At 50.5% G+C, this 11391-nt stretch overlaps 1 protein-coding gene across 2 annotated transcripts in view; it reads left to right on the forward strand.

Moving 5' to 3' along the window:
• LOC142246578 (uncharacterized) overlaps window positions 1-10738 on the forward strand; it is a 33833-nt gene extending 23095 nt beyond the window's left edge. The window contains exons 2-4 of one of the 2 annotated variants that reach the window (XM_075319645.1): window positions 8830-8956; window positions 9265-9350; window positions 10218-10738. In XM_075319645.1, coding sequence (XP_075175760.1) covers window positions 8830-8956; window positions 9265-9350; window positions 10218-10492 — 488 coding nt within the window. In that variant the 3' untranslated portion in view covers window positions 10493-10738. The remainder of the gene's footprint in view (window positions 1-8829; window positions 8957-9264; window positions 9351-10217) is intronic. The other variant, XM_075319646.1, reaches the window with a different exon arrangement.
• Window positions 10739-11391: the final 653 nt, after the last annotated feature.

Raw genomic sequence — 11391 nt, forward strand, 5'->3', positions numbered from 1 at the left:
ATATTTTTCTCATGCAGACTTCTCCCTGTGTGTCTCTTTCTCATGCAGACTTCTCCCTGTGTCCCTCTTTCTCATGCAGACTTCTCCCTGTGTCCCTCTTTCTCATGCAGACTTCTCCCTGTGTCTCTCTTTCTCATGCAGACTTCTCCCTGTGTCCCTCTTTCTCATGCAGACTTCTCCCTGTGTCCCTCTTTCTCATGCAGACTTCTCCCTGTATCTCTTTCTCATGCAGACTTCTCCCTGTATCTCTTTCTCATGCAGACTTCTCCCTGTGTCCCTCTTTCTCATGCAGACTTCTCCCTGTGTCCCTCTTTCTCATGCAGACTTCTCCCTGTGTCCCTCTTTTTCACGCAGACTTCTCCCTGTGTCCCTCTTTCTCATGCAGACTTCTCCCTGTGTCCCTCTTTCTCATGCAGACTTTTCCCTGTGTCCCTCTTTCTCATGCAGACTTCTCCCTGTGTCTCTCTTTCTCACGCAGACTTCTCCCTGTATATTTTTCTCACGCAGACTTCTCCCTGTGTCCCTCTTTCTCACGCAGACTTCTCCCTGTATCTTTTTCTCACGCAGACTTCTCCCTGTGTCCCTCTTTCTCATGCAGACTTCTCCCTGTGTCCCTCTTTCTCATGCAGACTTCTCCCTGTGTCCCTCTTTCTCATGCAGACTTCTCCCTGTGTCAATCTTTCTCATGCAGACTTCTCCCTGTGTCCCTCTTTCTCATGCAGACTTCTCCCTGTGTCTCTCTTTCTCATGCAGACTTCTCCCTGTGTCCCTCTTTCTCATGCAGACTTCTCCCTGTATCTCTTTCTCATGCAGACTTCTCCCTGTATCTCTTTCTCATGCAGACTTCTCCATGTATCTCTTTCTCATGCAGACTTCTCCATGTGTCCCTCTTTTTCACGCAGACTTTTCCCTGTGTCTCTCTTTCTCACGCAGACTTCTCCGTGTCCCTTGTCCTCACGCAGACTTCTCCGTGTCCCTCGTCCTCACGCAGACTACTCCGTGTCCCTCGTCCTCACGCAGACTTTTCCCTGTGTCCCTCTTTCTCATGCAGACTTCTCCCTGTGTCTCTCTTTCTCACGCAGACTTCTCCCTGTATATTTTTCTCACGCAGACTTCTCCCTGTGTCCCTCTTTCTCACGCAGACTTCTCCCTGTATCTTTTTCTCACGCAGACTTCTCCCTGTGTCCCTCTTTCTCATGCAGACTTCTCCCTGTGTCCCTCTTTCTCATGCAGACTTCTCCCTGTGTCCCTCTTTCTCATGCAGACTTCTCCCTGTGTCAATCTTTCTCATGCAGACTTCTCCCTGTGTCCCTCTTTCTCACGCAGACTTCTCCCTGTGTCCCTCTTTCTCATGCAGACTTCTCCCTGTGTCCCTCTTTCTCATGCAGACTTCTCCCTGTGTCCCTCTTTCCCACGCAGACTTCTCCCTGTGTCTCTTTCTCATGCAGACTTCTCCCTGTATCTCTTTCTCATGCAGACTTCTCCATGTATCCCTCTTTTTCACGCAGACTTCTCCCTGTGTCCCTCTTTCTCACGCAGACTTCTCCGTGTCCCTCTTTCTCACGCAGACTTCTCCGTGTCCCTTGTCCTCACGCAGACTTCTCCGTGTCCCTCGTCCTCACGCAGACTACTCCCTGTGTCCCTCTTTCTCACATAGACTTCTCCCTGTGTCCCTCTTTCTCATGCAAACTTCTCCCTGTGTCCCTCTTTCTCACGCAGACTTCTCCCTGTGTCTCTCTTTCTCATGCAGACTTCTCCCTGTGTCCCTCTTTCTCACGCAGACTTTTCCCTGTGTCCCTCTTTCTCTCGCAGACTTCTCCCTGTGCCTCTCTTTCTCATGCAGACTTCTTCCTGTGTCCCTCTTTCTCACGCAGACTTCTCCCTTTGTCCCTCTTTCTCATGCAGACTTCTCCGTGTCTCTTTCTCATGCAGACTTCTCCCTGTGTCCCTCTTTCTCATGCAGACTTCTCCCTCTGTCCCTCTTTCTCACGCAGACTTCTCCCTCTTTCTCATGCAGACTTCTCCGTGTCTCTTTCTCACGCAGACTTCTCCCTGTGTCCCTCTTTCTCACGCAGACTGCTCCCTGTATCTCTTTCTCATGCAGACTTCTCCCTGTGTCCCTCTTTCTCATGCAGACTTCTCCCTGTGTCCCTCTTTCTCATGCAGACTTCTCCCTGTGTCCCTCTTTCTCATGCAGACTTCTTCCTGTGTCCCTCTTTCTCATGCAGACTTCTCCCTGTGTCCCTCTTTCTCATGCAGACTTCTCCCTGTGTCCCTCTTTCACCCGCAGACTTTTCCCTGTGTCCCTCTTTCTCATGCAGACTTCTCACTGTGTCCCTCTTTCTCATGCAGACTTCTCCCTGTGTCCCTCTTTCTCACGCAGACTTCTCCCTGTGTCCCTCTTTCTCACATAGACTTCTCCATGTGTCCCTCTTACTCATACAGACTTCTCCCTGTGTCCCTCTTTCTCATGCAGACTTCTCCCTGTGTCTCTCTTTCTCATGCAGACTTCTCCCTGTGTCCCTCTTTCTCACGCAGACTTCTCCCTGTGTCTCTCTTTCTCACGCAGACTTCTCCCTGTATATTTTTCTCACGCAGACTTCTCCCTGTGTCCCTCTTTCTCACACAGACTTCTCCCTGTATCTTTTTCTCACGCAGACTTCTCCGTGTCCCTCTTTCTCATGCAGACTTCTCCCTGTGTCCCTCTTTCTCATGCAAACTTCTCCCTGTATCTTTTTCTCACGCAGACTTCTCCCTGTGTCCCTCTTTCTCATGCAGACTTCTCCCTGTGTCCCTCTTTCTCATGCAGACTTCTCCGTGTCCCTCTTTCTCATGCAGACTTCTCCCTGTGTCCCTCTTTCTCATGCAGACTTCTCCCTGTGTCTCTCTTTCTCACGCAGACTTCTCCCTGTATATTTTTCTCACGCAGACTTCTCCCTGTGTCCCTCTTTCTCACGCAGACTTCTCCCTGTATCTTTTTCTCACGCAGACTTCTCCCTGTGTCCCTCTTTCTCATGCAGACTTCTCCCTGTGTCCCTCTTTCTCATGCAGACTTCTCCCTGTGTCCCTCTTTCTCATGCAGACTTCTCCCTGTGTCCCTCTTTCTCATGCAGACTTCTCCCTGTGTCCCTCTTTCTCATGCAGACTTCTCCTTGTGTCCCTCTTTCTCATGCAGACTTCTCCCTGTATCTCTTTCTCATGCAGACTTCTCCCTGTATCTCTTTCTCATGCAGACTTCTCCATGTATCTCTTTCTCATGCAGACTTCTCCATGTGTCCCTCTTTTTCACGCAGACTTTTCCCTGTGTCTCTCTTTCTCACGCAGACTTCTCCATGTCCCTCTTTCTCACGCAGACTTCTCCGTGTCCCTCTTTCTCACGCAGACTTCTCCGTGTCCCTTGTCCTCACGCAGACTTCTCCGTGTCCCTCGTCCTCACGCAGACTACTCCGTGTCCCTCGTCCTCACGCAGACTACTCCCTGTGTCCCTCTTTCTCACATAGACTTCTCCCTGTGTCCCTCTTTCTCATGCAGACTTCTCCCTGTGTCCCTCTTTCTCATGCAGACTTCTCCCTGTGTCCCTCTTTCTCATGCAGACTTCTCCGTGTCCCTCTTTCTCACACAGACTTCTCCCTGTGTCTCTCTTTCTCATGCAGACTTCTCCCTGTGTCCCTCTTTCTCACGCAGACTTCTCCCTGTGTCCCTCTTTCTCATGCAGACTTCTCCCTGTGTCCCACTTTCTCATGCAGACTTCTCCCTGTGTCCCTCTTTCTCATGCAGACTTCTCCCTGTGTCCCTCTTTCTCACGCAGACTTCTCCCTGTGTCCCTCTTTCTCATGCAGACTTCTCCCTGTGTCCCTCTTTCTCACGCAGACTTCTCCCTGTGTCCCTCTTTCTCATGCAGACTTCTCCCTGTGTCCCTCTTTCTCACGCAGACTTCTCCCTGTGTCCCTCTTTCTCATGCAAACTTCTCCCTGTGTCCCTCTTTCTCATGCAGACTTCTCCCTGTGTCCCTCTTTCTCATGCAGACTTCTCCCTGTGTCCCTCTTTCTCATGCAGACTTCTCCGTGTCTCTTTCTCATGCAGACTTCTCCCTGTGTCCCTCTTTCTCACGCAGACTTCTCCCCGTGTCCCTCTTTCTCACGCAGACTTCTCCCTGTATCTCTTTCTCATGCAGACTTCTCCCTGTGTCCCTCTTTCTCACGCAGTCTTCTCCCTGTGTCTCTTTCTCATGCAGACTTCTCCCTGTGTCCCTCTTTCTCATGCAGACTTCTCCCTGTGTCCCTCTTTCTCATGCAGACTTCTCCCTGTGTCCCTCTTTTTCACGCAGACTTCTCCCTGTGTCCCTCTTTCTCATGCAGACTTCTCCCTGTGTCCCTCTTTCTCATGCAGACTTCTCCCTGTGTCCCTCTTTCTCACGCAGACTTCTCCCTGTGTCCCTCTTTCTCATGCAGACTTCTCCCTGTGTCCCTCTTTCTCATGCAGACTTCTCCCTGTGTCTCTCTTTCTCACGCAGACTTCTCCCTGTATATTTTTCTCACGCAGACTTCTCCCTGTGTCCCTCTTTCTCACGCAGACTTCTCCCTGTATCTTTTTCTCACGCAGACTTCTCCCTGTGTCCCTCTTTCTCATGCAGACTTCTCCCTGTGTCCCTCTTTCTCATGCAGACTTCTCCCTGTGTCCCTCTTTCTCATGCAGACTTCTCCCTGTGTCAATCTTTCTCATGCAGACTTCTCCCTGTGTCCCTCTTTCTCATGCAGACTTCTCCCTGTGTCTCTCTTTCTCATGCAGACTTCTCCCTGTGTCCCTCTTTCTCATGCAGACTTCTCCCTGTATCTCTTTCTCATGCAGACTTCTCCCTGTATCTCTTTCTCATGCAGACTTCTCCATGTATCTCTTTCTCATGCAGACTTCTCCCTGTGTCCCTCTTTCTCATGCAGACTTCTCCCTGTATCTTTTTCTCACGCAGACTTCTCCGTGTCCCTCTTTCTCATGCAGACTTCTCCCTGTGTCCCTCTTTCTCACGCAGACTTCTCCCTGTATCTTTTTCTCACGCAGACTTCTCCCTGTGTCCCTCTTTCTCATGCAGACTTCTCCCTGTGTCCCTCTTTCTCATGCAGACTTCTCCCTGTATCTTTTTCTCATGCAGACTTCTCCCTGTGTCTCTCTTTCTCATGCAGACTTCTCCCTGTGTCCCTCTTTCTCACGCAGACTTCTCCCTGTGTCCCTCTTTCTCATGCAGACTTCTCCCTGTGTCCCTCTTTCTCATGCAGACTTCTCCCTGTGTCCCTCTTTCTCATGCAGACTTCTCCCTGTGTCTCTCTTTCTCATGCAGACTTCTCCCTGTGTCCCTCTTTCTCATGCAGACTTCTCCCTGTGTCCCTCTTTCTTATGCAGACTTCTCCCTGTGTCCCTCTTTCTCATGCAGACTTCTCCCTGTGTCCCTCTTTCTCACGCAGACTTCTCCCTGTGTCTCTCTTTCTCACGCAGACTTCTCCCTGTATATTTTTCTCACGCAGACTTCTCCCTGTGTCCCTCTTTCTCACGCAGACTTCTCCCTGTATCTTTTTCTCACGCAGACTTCTCCCTGTCTCCCTCTTTCTCATGCAGACTTCTCCCTGTGTCCCTCTTTCTCATGCAGACTTCTCCCTGTGTCTCTCTTTCTCATGCAGACTTCTCCCTGTGTCCCTCTTTCTCATGCAGACTTCTCCCTGTGTCCCTCTTTCTTATGCAGACTTCTCCCTGTATCTCTTTCTCATGCAGACTTCTCCATGTATCTCTTTCTCATGCAGACTTCTCCATGTGTCCCTCTTTTTCACGCAGACTTTTCCCTGTGTCTCTCTTTCTCACGCAGACTTCTCCATGTCCCTCTTTCTCACGCAGACTTCTCCGTGTCCCTCTTTCTCACGCAGACTTCTCCGTGTCCCTTGTCCTCACGCAGACTTCTCCGTGTCCCTCGTCCTCACGCAGACTACTCCGTGTCCCTCGTCCTCACACAGACTACTCCCTGTGTCCCTCTTTCTCACATAGACTTCTCCCTGTGTCCCTCTTTCTCATGCAGACTTCTCCCTGTGTCCCTCTTTCTCATGCAGACTTCTCCCTGTGTCCCTCTTTCTCATGCAGACTTCTCCGTGTCCCTCTTTCTCACGCAGACTTCTCCGTGTCCCTCTTTCTCACGCAGACTTCTCCGTGTCCCTTGTCCTCACGCAGACTTCTCCGTGTCCCTCGTCCTCACGCAGACTTCTCCGTGTCCTTCGTCCTCACGCAGACTACTCCCTGTATCCCTCTTTCTCACATAGACTTCTCCCTGTGTCCCTCTTTCTCATGCAGATTTCTCCCTGTGTCCCTCTTTCTCATGCAGACTTCTCCCTGTGTCCCTCTTTCTCATGCAGACTTCTCCCTGTGTCCCTCTTTCTCACACAGACTTCTCCCTGTGTCTCTCTTTCTCATGCAGACTTCTCCCTGTGTCCCTCTTTCTCACGCAGACTTCTCCCTGTGTCCCTCTTTCTCATGCAGACTTCTCCGTGTCTCTTTCTCACGCAGACTTCTCCCCGTGTCCCTCTTTCTCACGCAGACTTCTCCCTGTATCTCTTTCTCATGCAGACTTCTCCCTGTGTCCCTCTTTCTCACGCAGACTTCTCCCTGTGTCCCTCTTTCTCATGCAGACTTCTCCGTGTCTCTTTCTCACGCAGACTTCTCCCCGTGTCCCTCTTTCTCACGCAGACCTCTCCCTGTATCTCTTTCTCACGCAGACTTCTCCCTGTGTCTCTCTTGCTCATGCAGACTTCTCCCTGTGTCCCTCTTTCTCATGCAGACTTCTCCCTGTGTCCCTCTTTCTCACGCAGTCTTCTCCCTGTGTCCCTCTTTCTCACGCAGTCTTCTCCCTGTGTCTCTTTCTCATGCAGACTTCTCCCTGTGTCCCTCTTTCTCATGCAGACTTCTCCCTGTGTCCCTCTTTCTCACGCAGACTTCTCCCTGTGTCCCTTGTCCTCACGCAGACTTCTCCCTGTGTCCCTCTTTCTCATGCAGACTTCTCCCTGTGTCCCTCTTTCTCATGCAGACTTCTACCTGTGTCCCTCTTTCTCACGCAGACTTCTCCCTGTGTCCCTCTTTCTCATGCAGACTTCTCCCTGTGTCCTTCTTTCTCACGCAGACTTCTCCCTGTGTCCCTCTTTCTCACGCAGACTTCTCCCTGTGTCCCTCTTTCTCATGCAGACTTCTCCCTGTGTCTCTCTTTCTCACGCAGATTTCTCCCTGTGTCCCTCTTTCTCACGCAGACTTCTCCCTGTGTCCCTCTTTCTCATGCAGACTTCTCCCTGTGTCCCTCTTTCTCACGCAGACTTCTCCCTGTGTCCCTCTTTTTCATGCAGACTTCTCCATGTGTCCCTCTTTCTCATGCAGACGTCTCCCTGTGTCCCTCTTTCTCATGCAGACTTCTCCCTGTGTCCCTCTTTCTCATGCAGACTTCTTCCTGTGTCCCTCTTTCTCACGCAGACTTCTCCCTGTGTCCCTCTTTCTCATGCAGACTTTTCCCTGTGTCCCTCTTTCTCATGCAGACTTTTCCCTGTGTCCCTCTTTCTCATGCAGACTTCTCCCTGTGTCCCTCTTTCTTATGCAGACTTCTCCCTGTGTCCCTCTTTCTCACGCAGACTTCTCCCTGTGTCCCTCTTTCTCATGCAGACTTCTCCCTGTGTCCCTCCTTCTCATGCAGACTTCTCCCTGTGTCCCTCTTTCTCACTCAGACTTCTCCCTGTGTCCCTCTTTCTCACGCAGACTTCTCCCTGTGTCCCTCTTTCCCACGCAGACTTCTCCCTGTGTCCCTCTTTCTCACGCAGACTTCTCCCTGTGTCCCTCTTTCTCATGCAGACTTCTCCCTGTGTCTCTCTTTCTCACACAGACTTCTCCCTGTGTCCCTCTTTCTCATGCAGACTTCTCCGTGTCCCTCGTCCTCACGCAGACTTCTCCCTGTGTCCCTCTTTCTCATGCAGACTTCTCCCTGTGTCCCTCTTTCTCATGCAGACTTCTCCCTGTGTCCCTCTTTCTCATGCAGACTTCTCCCTGTGTCCCTCTTTCTCACGCAGACTTCTCCGTGTCCCTCGTCCTCACGCAGACTTCTCCCTGTGTCCCTCTTTCTCATGCAGACTTCTCCCTGTGTCCCTCTTTCTCATGCAGACTTCTCCCTGTGTCCCTCTTTCTCACGCAGACTTCTCCCTGTGTCCCTCTTTCTCATGCAGACTTCTCCCTGTGTCCCTCTTTCTCATGCAGACTTCTCCCTGTGTCCCTCTTTCTCACGCAGACTTCTCCCTGTGTCCCTCTTTCTCACGCAGACTTCTCCCTGTGTCCCTCTTTCTCACGCAGACTTCTCCCTGTGTCCCTCTTTGTCACGCAGACTTCTCCCTGTGTCCCTTTCTCACGCAGGCTTCTCCCTGTGTCCCTCTTTCTCACATAGACTTCTCCCTGTGTCCCTCTTTCTCATGCAGACATCTCCCTGTGTCCCTCTTTCTCACACAGACTTCTCCCTGTGTCTCTCTTTCTCACGCAGACTTCTCCCTGTGTCCCTCTTTCTCACACAGACTTCTCCCTGTGTCTCTCTTTCTCACGCAGGCTTCTCCCTGTGTCCCTCGTCCTCACGCAGACTTCTCCCAGTGTCCCTCTTTCTCACGCAGACTTCTCCCTGTGTCCCTCTTTCTCACACAGACTTCTCCGTGTCCCTCGTCCTCACGCAGACTTCTCCGTGTCCTTTGTCCTTACACAGACTTCTCTCCATTTCTTTTTAGTGTCACAATTATCTGTATAAATTTATTTTCATCTATTTTTATTTTTTTCCTCCAGCGAATTTTGTTCCATTGAATGAAGGAGTGGAATGGACAAAGGAGTTTGATGATGTGTTGAGTCGCTTGGAAGATGCGGATATTGAGCCAAACTTCAGCGATATTATTGTGCCGGTCTTCGTTTACAGGTAGGAGAGAATCCGGGGATTATGTGTGGTAGAGGCCCATTCCTCTTAGTGTAGTCCGAGCACCAGACCTCTCATACACTTTGCCTGTTACTAACGGGATCTGGAATCTTCAGCAGCTTTATTCTATAGGAGAGGACATATATAATTGTCAGTAATAAGGGGCATTGTGGACTCGGTCAGATGACGACCACATGTACCGTCACCAACCATGGACACTATGAGGATGCATGGCGAACACTGCTGAATATAATACATATCAGGGTGACAGGATATACACGGAAAAGCATAACATTACTGTTACTTTACAGCGTGAAGAGGGACATTCCAGGCAATGAGATAGAAGAAATCAAGACGTTCCTCAAAACCTGCCGAGACCTAACAGGTAAGACACGAGGTAAGACAGGGAAAGAGACAGCGGGAAAGAGACAGAGCGGGAAAGAGACAGAGCGGGATGGAGACAGCTCGGGACGGAGACAGCTCGGGACGGAGACAGCCCGGGACGAAGACAGCCCGGGACGGAGACAGCCCGGGACGGAGACAGCCCGGGACGGAGACAGCCCGGGCAAAGAGACAGCCCGGGCAAAGAGACAGCCCGGGCAAAGAGACAGCCCGGGCAAAGAGACAGCCCTGAAAAAAGGCAGCCGGGCAAAGAGACAGCCGGGCAAAGAGACAGAGAGAGAGAGAGACAGACAGATACAGAGATTGAGACAGACTGATGCAAATACAGACAGATAGAAACAGACAGACAAGGAAAGAGACAGACAGCGAGACACAGACAGAGACTGGGAGAGAGACAGAGAGACAGTTACTATCCCGGGCAACACCTGGGTACTACAGCTAGTATATATATATTTATTACAATTTCCATTAGAGCTGTGGGAGACTGTCACGTGGACGGTGTATAATGGCCCCCAGCATGGAGAGAGGCGGAAGGTGCCGAGAGACCCCCCCCCCCCAGTATAAAGAGAGGCGGAAGGTGCACATAGATCCTACTATAGAAATATAAAAGGTGAAGGGAGACCCCCAGGATAGAGAAATCAAAGGTACATAGAGTCCTCTAGTATAGATAGAGGCAGAAGGAGCATATTGGCCTCCAGTAGATCCAGGCAGCACATGGCTCAGGGCAGGTAGAAGACCTGGAGTGCACCCTGTTGGCTCTTGTATTTTCCGTTTTGGCCAATGCCGCTGGTTGGCTGCACTATGCACATTGTTGTGTCGGCTCTCTTCTCTTCATTGTAATGGTTATTCGTCTACTTCACAGGAATCTTCCCCATCATCGTACTCACCCACAAGACCAGCGGCCCCTTCTCCAAAATCCGGGACATGTTTGAGGGGATGGGAGCTGAAGAAATCTTCTCAGTAGAGAATTACACAAGTGAGGACCATCTGAAGACCCTGGGGAGACACCTGCAGTTCCTGAACCTGATCCACAAAGTCTTACTGAACGTGAACTTCAGGATGTCAGAGGAGCGCAATCCCCGGAGAGAGCGCGTCGAGCGCAAGAAGTTTCTACACAAGTTCTTCCATAAGAGATAACTCAAGAAATGGAAGACAAGAGAAACGTGATGGACATGGGGACGGTGGAGGGAGGATTCACATGGATGGCTCCACCTAAACAAAGCATCTGACCACAGAATTACCCAACATAATACAATTCACTCGACCAATGATATTTGTTTATGACGTAATAAGGGAAATGTAGTGAAGTAGGAGCAGAAGCCTTCAGGTAGGAAAGCGAATACCGCGGACACCGGTCGGCACAATAAAGAGGACTCTGCATTATGTTACGCCTCCATTGATGTTTTTGTAAAATGTAGTTGGGGCTTCACATCGCAAAAATACAAACATTCACAGTATATATGGTCAGATATCGTCAGAACGTATAGCAGAAGTGTAGTCGGACTGAACCTCCCATAGATGTTAATATTTGGCACTCGAAGAGTGAAAGACGCACTAAATTTATGAAGGAAATCGTAATAACGGCAAAGACACGGCACCATGCAGACGGGACACTGGCAGTCAGGGTCAGACCCACCAAATAGTATCCAAAATGTATATCAGATTGTTATATACACCCCCAGAACCCAACCAGCCCCCCCAGCATGGAAACCATGGAAAAAGAGGACTCGGGAACCATAAGGCAGAAAAGGTACAAGAGTCACATCCAGAACTCCGCAGATTCACCACTCTGATGTCGGGGGTCTGTGCACTGTGTATAGTGTCATATCCTATAACATAGGACGGACCCCACTGCAGGGGCACTGTATCATATTATCATAGTATCATAGTTTTTAAGGTTGAAGGGAGACTCTAATGCGGGCTTTGCACGTTGCGACATCGCAAGCCGATGCTGCGATGTCGCACGCGATAGTCCCCGCCCCCGTCGCAGCAGCAATAACTTGTGATTCCTGGCGTAGCAAACATTATCGCTACGC

This window comes from Anomaloglossus baeobatrachus, chromosome 7 (assembly GCF_048569485.1).
Source record: "Anomaloglossus baeobatrachus isolate aAnoBae1 chromosome 7, aAnoBae1.hap1, whole genome shotgun sequence".
Taxonomy (NCBI): Eukaryota; Metazoa; Chordata; class Amphibia; order Anura; family Aromobatidae; genus Anomaloglossus; species Anomaloglossus baeobatrachus.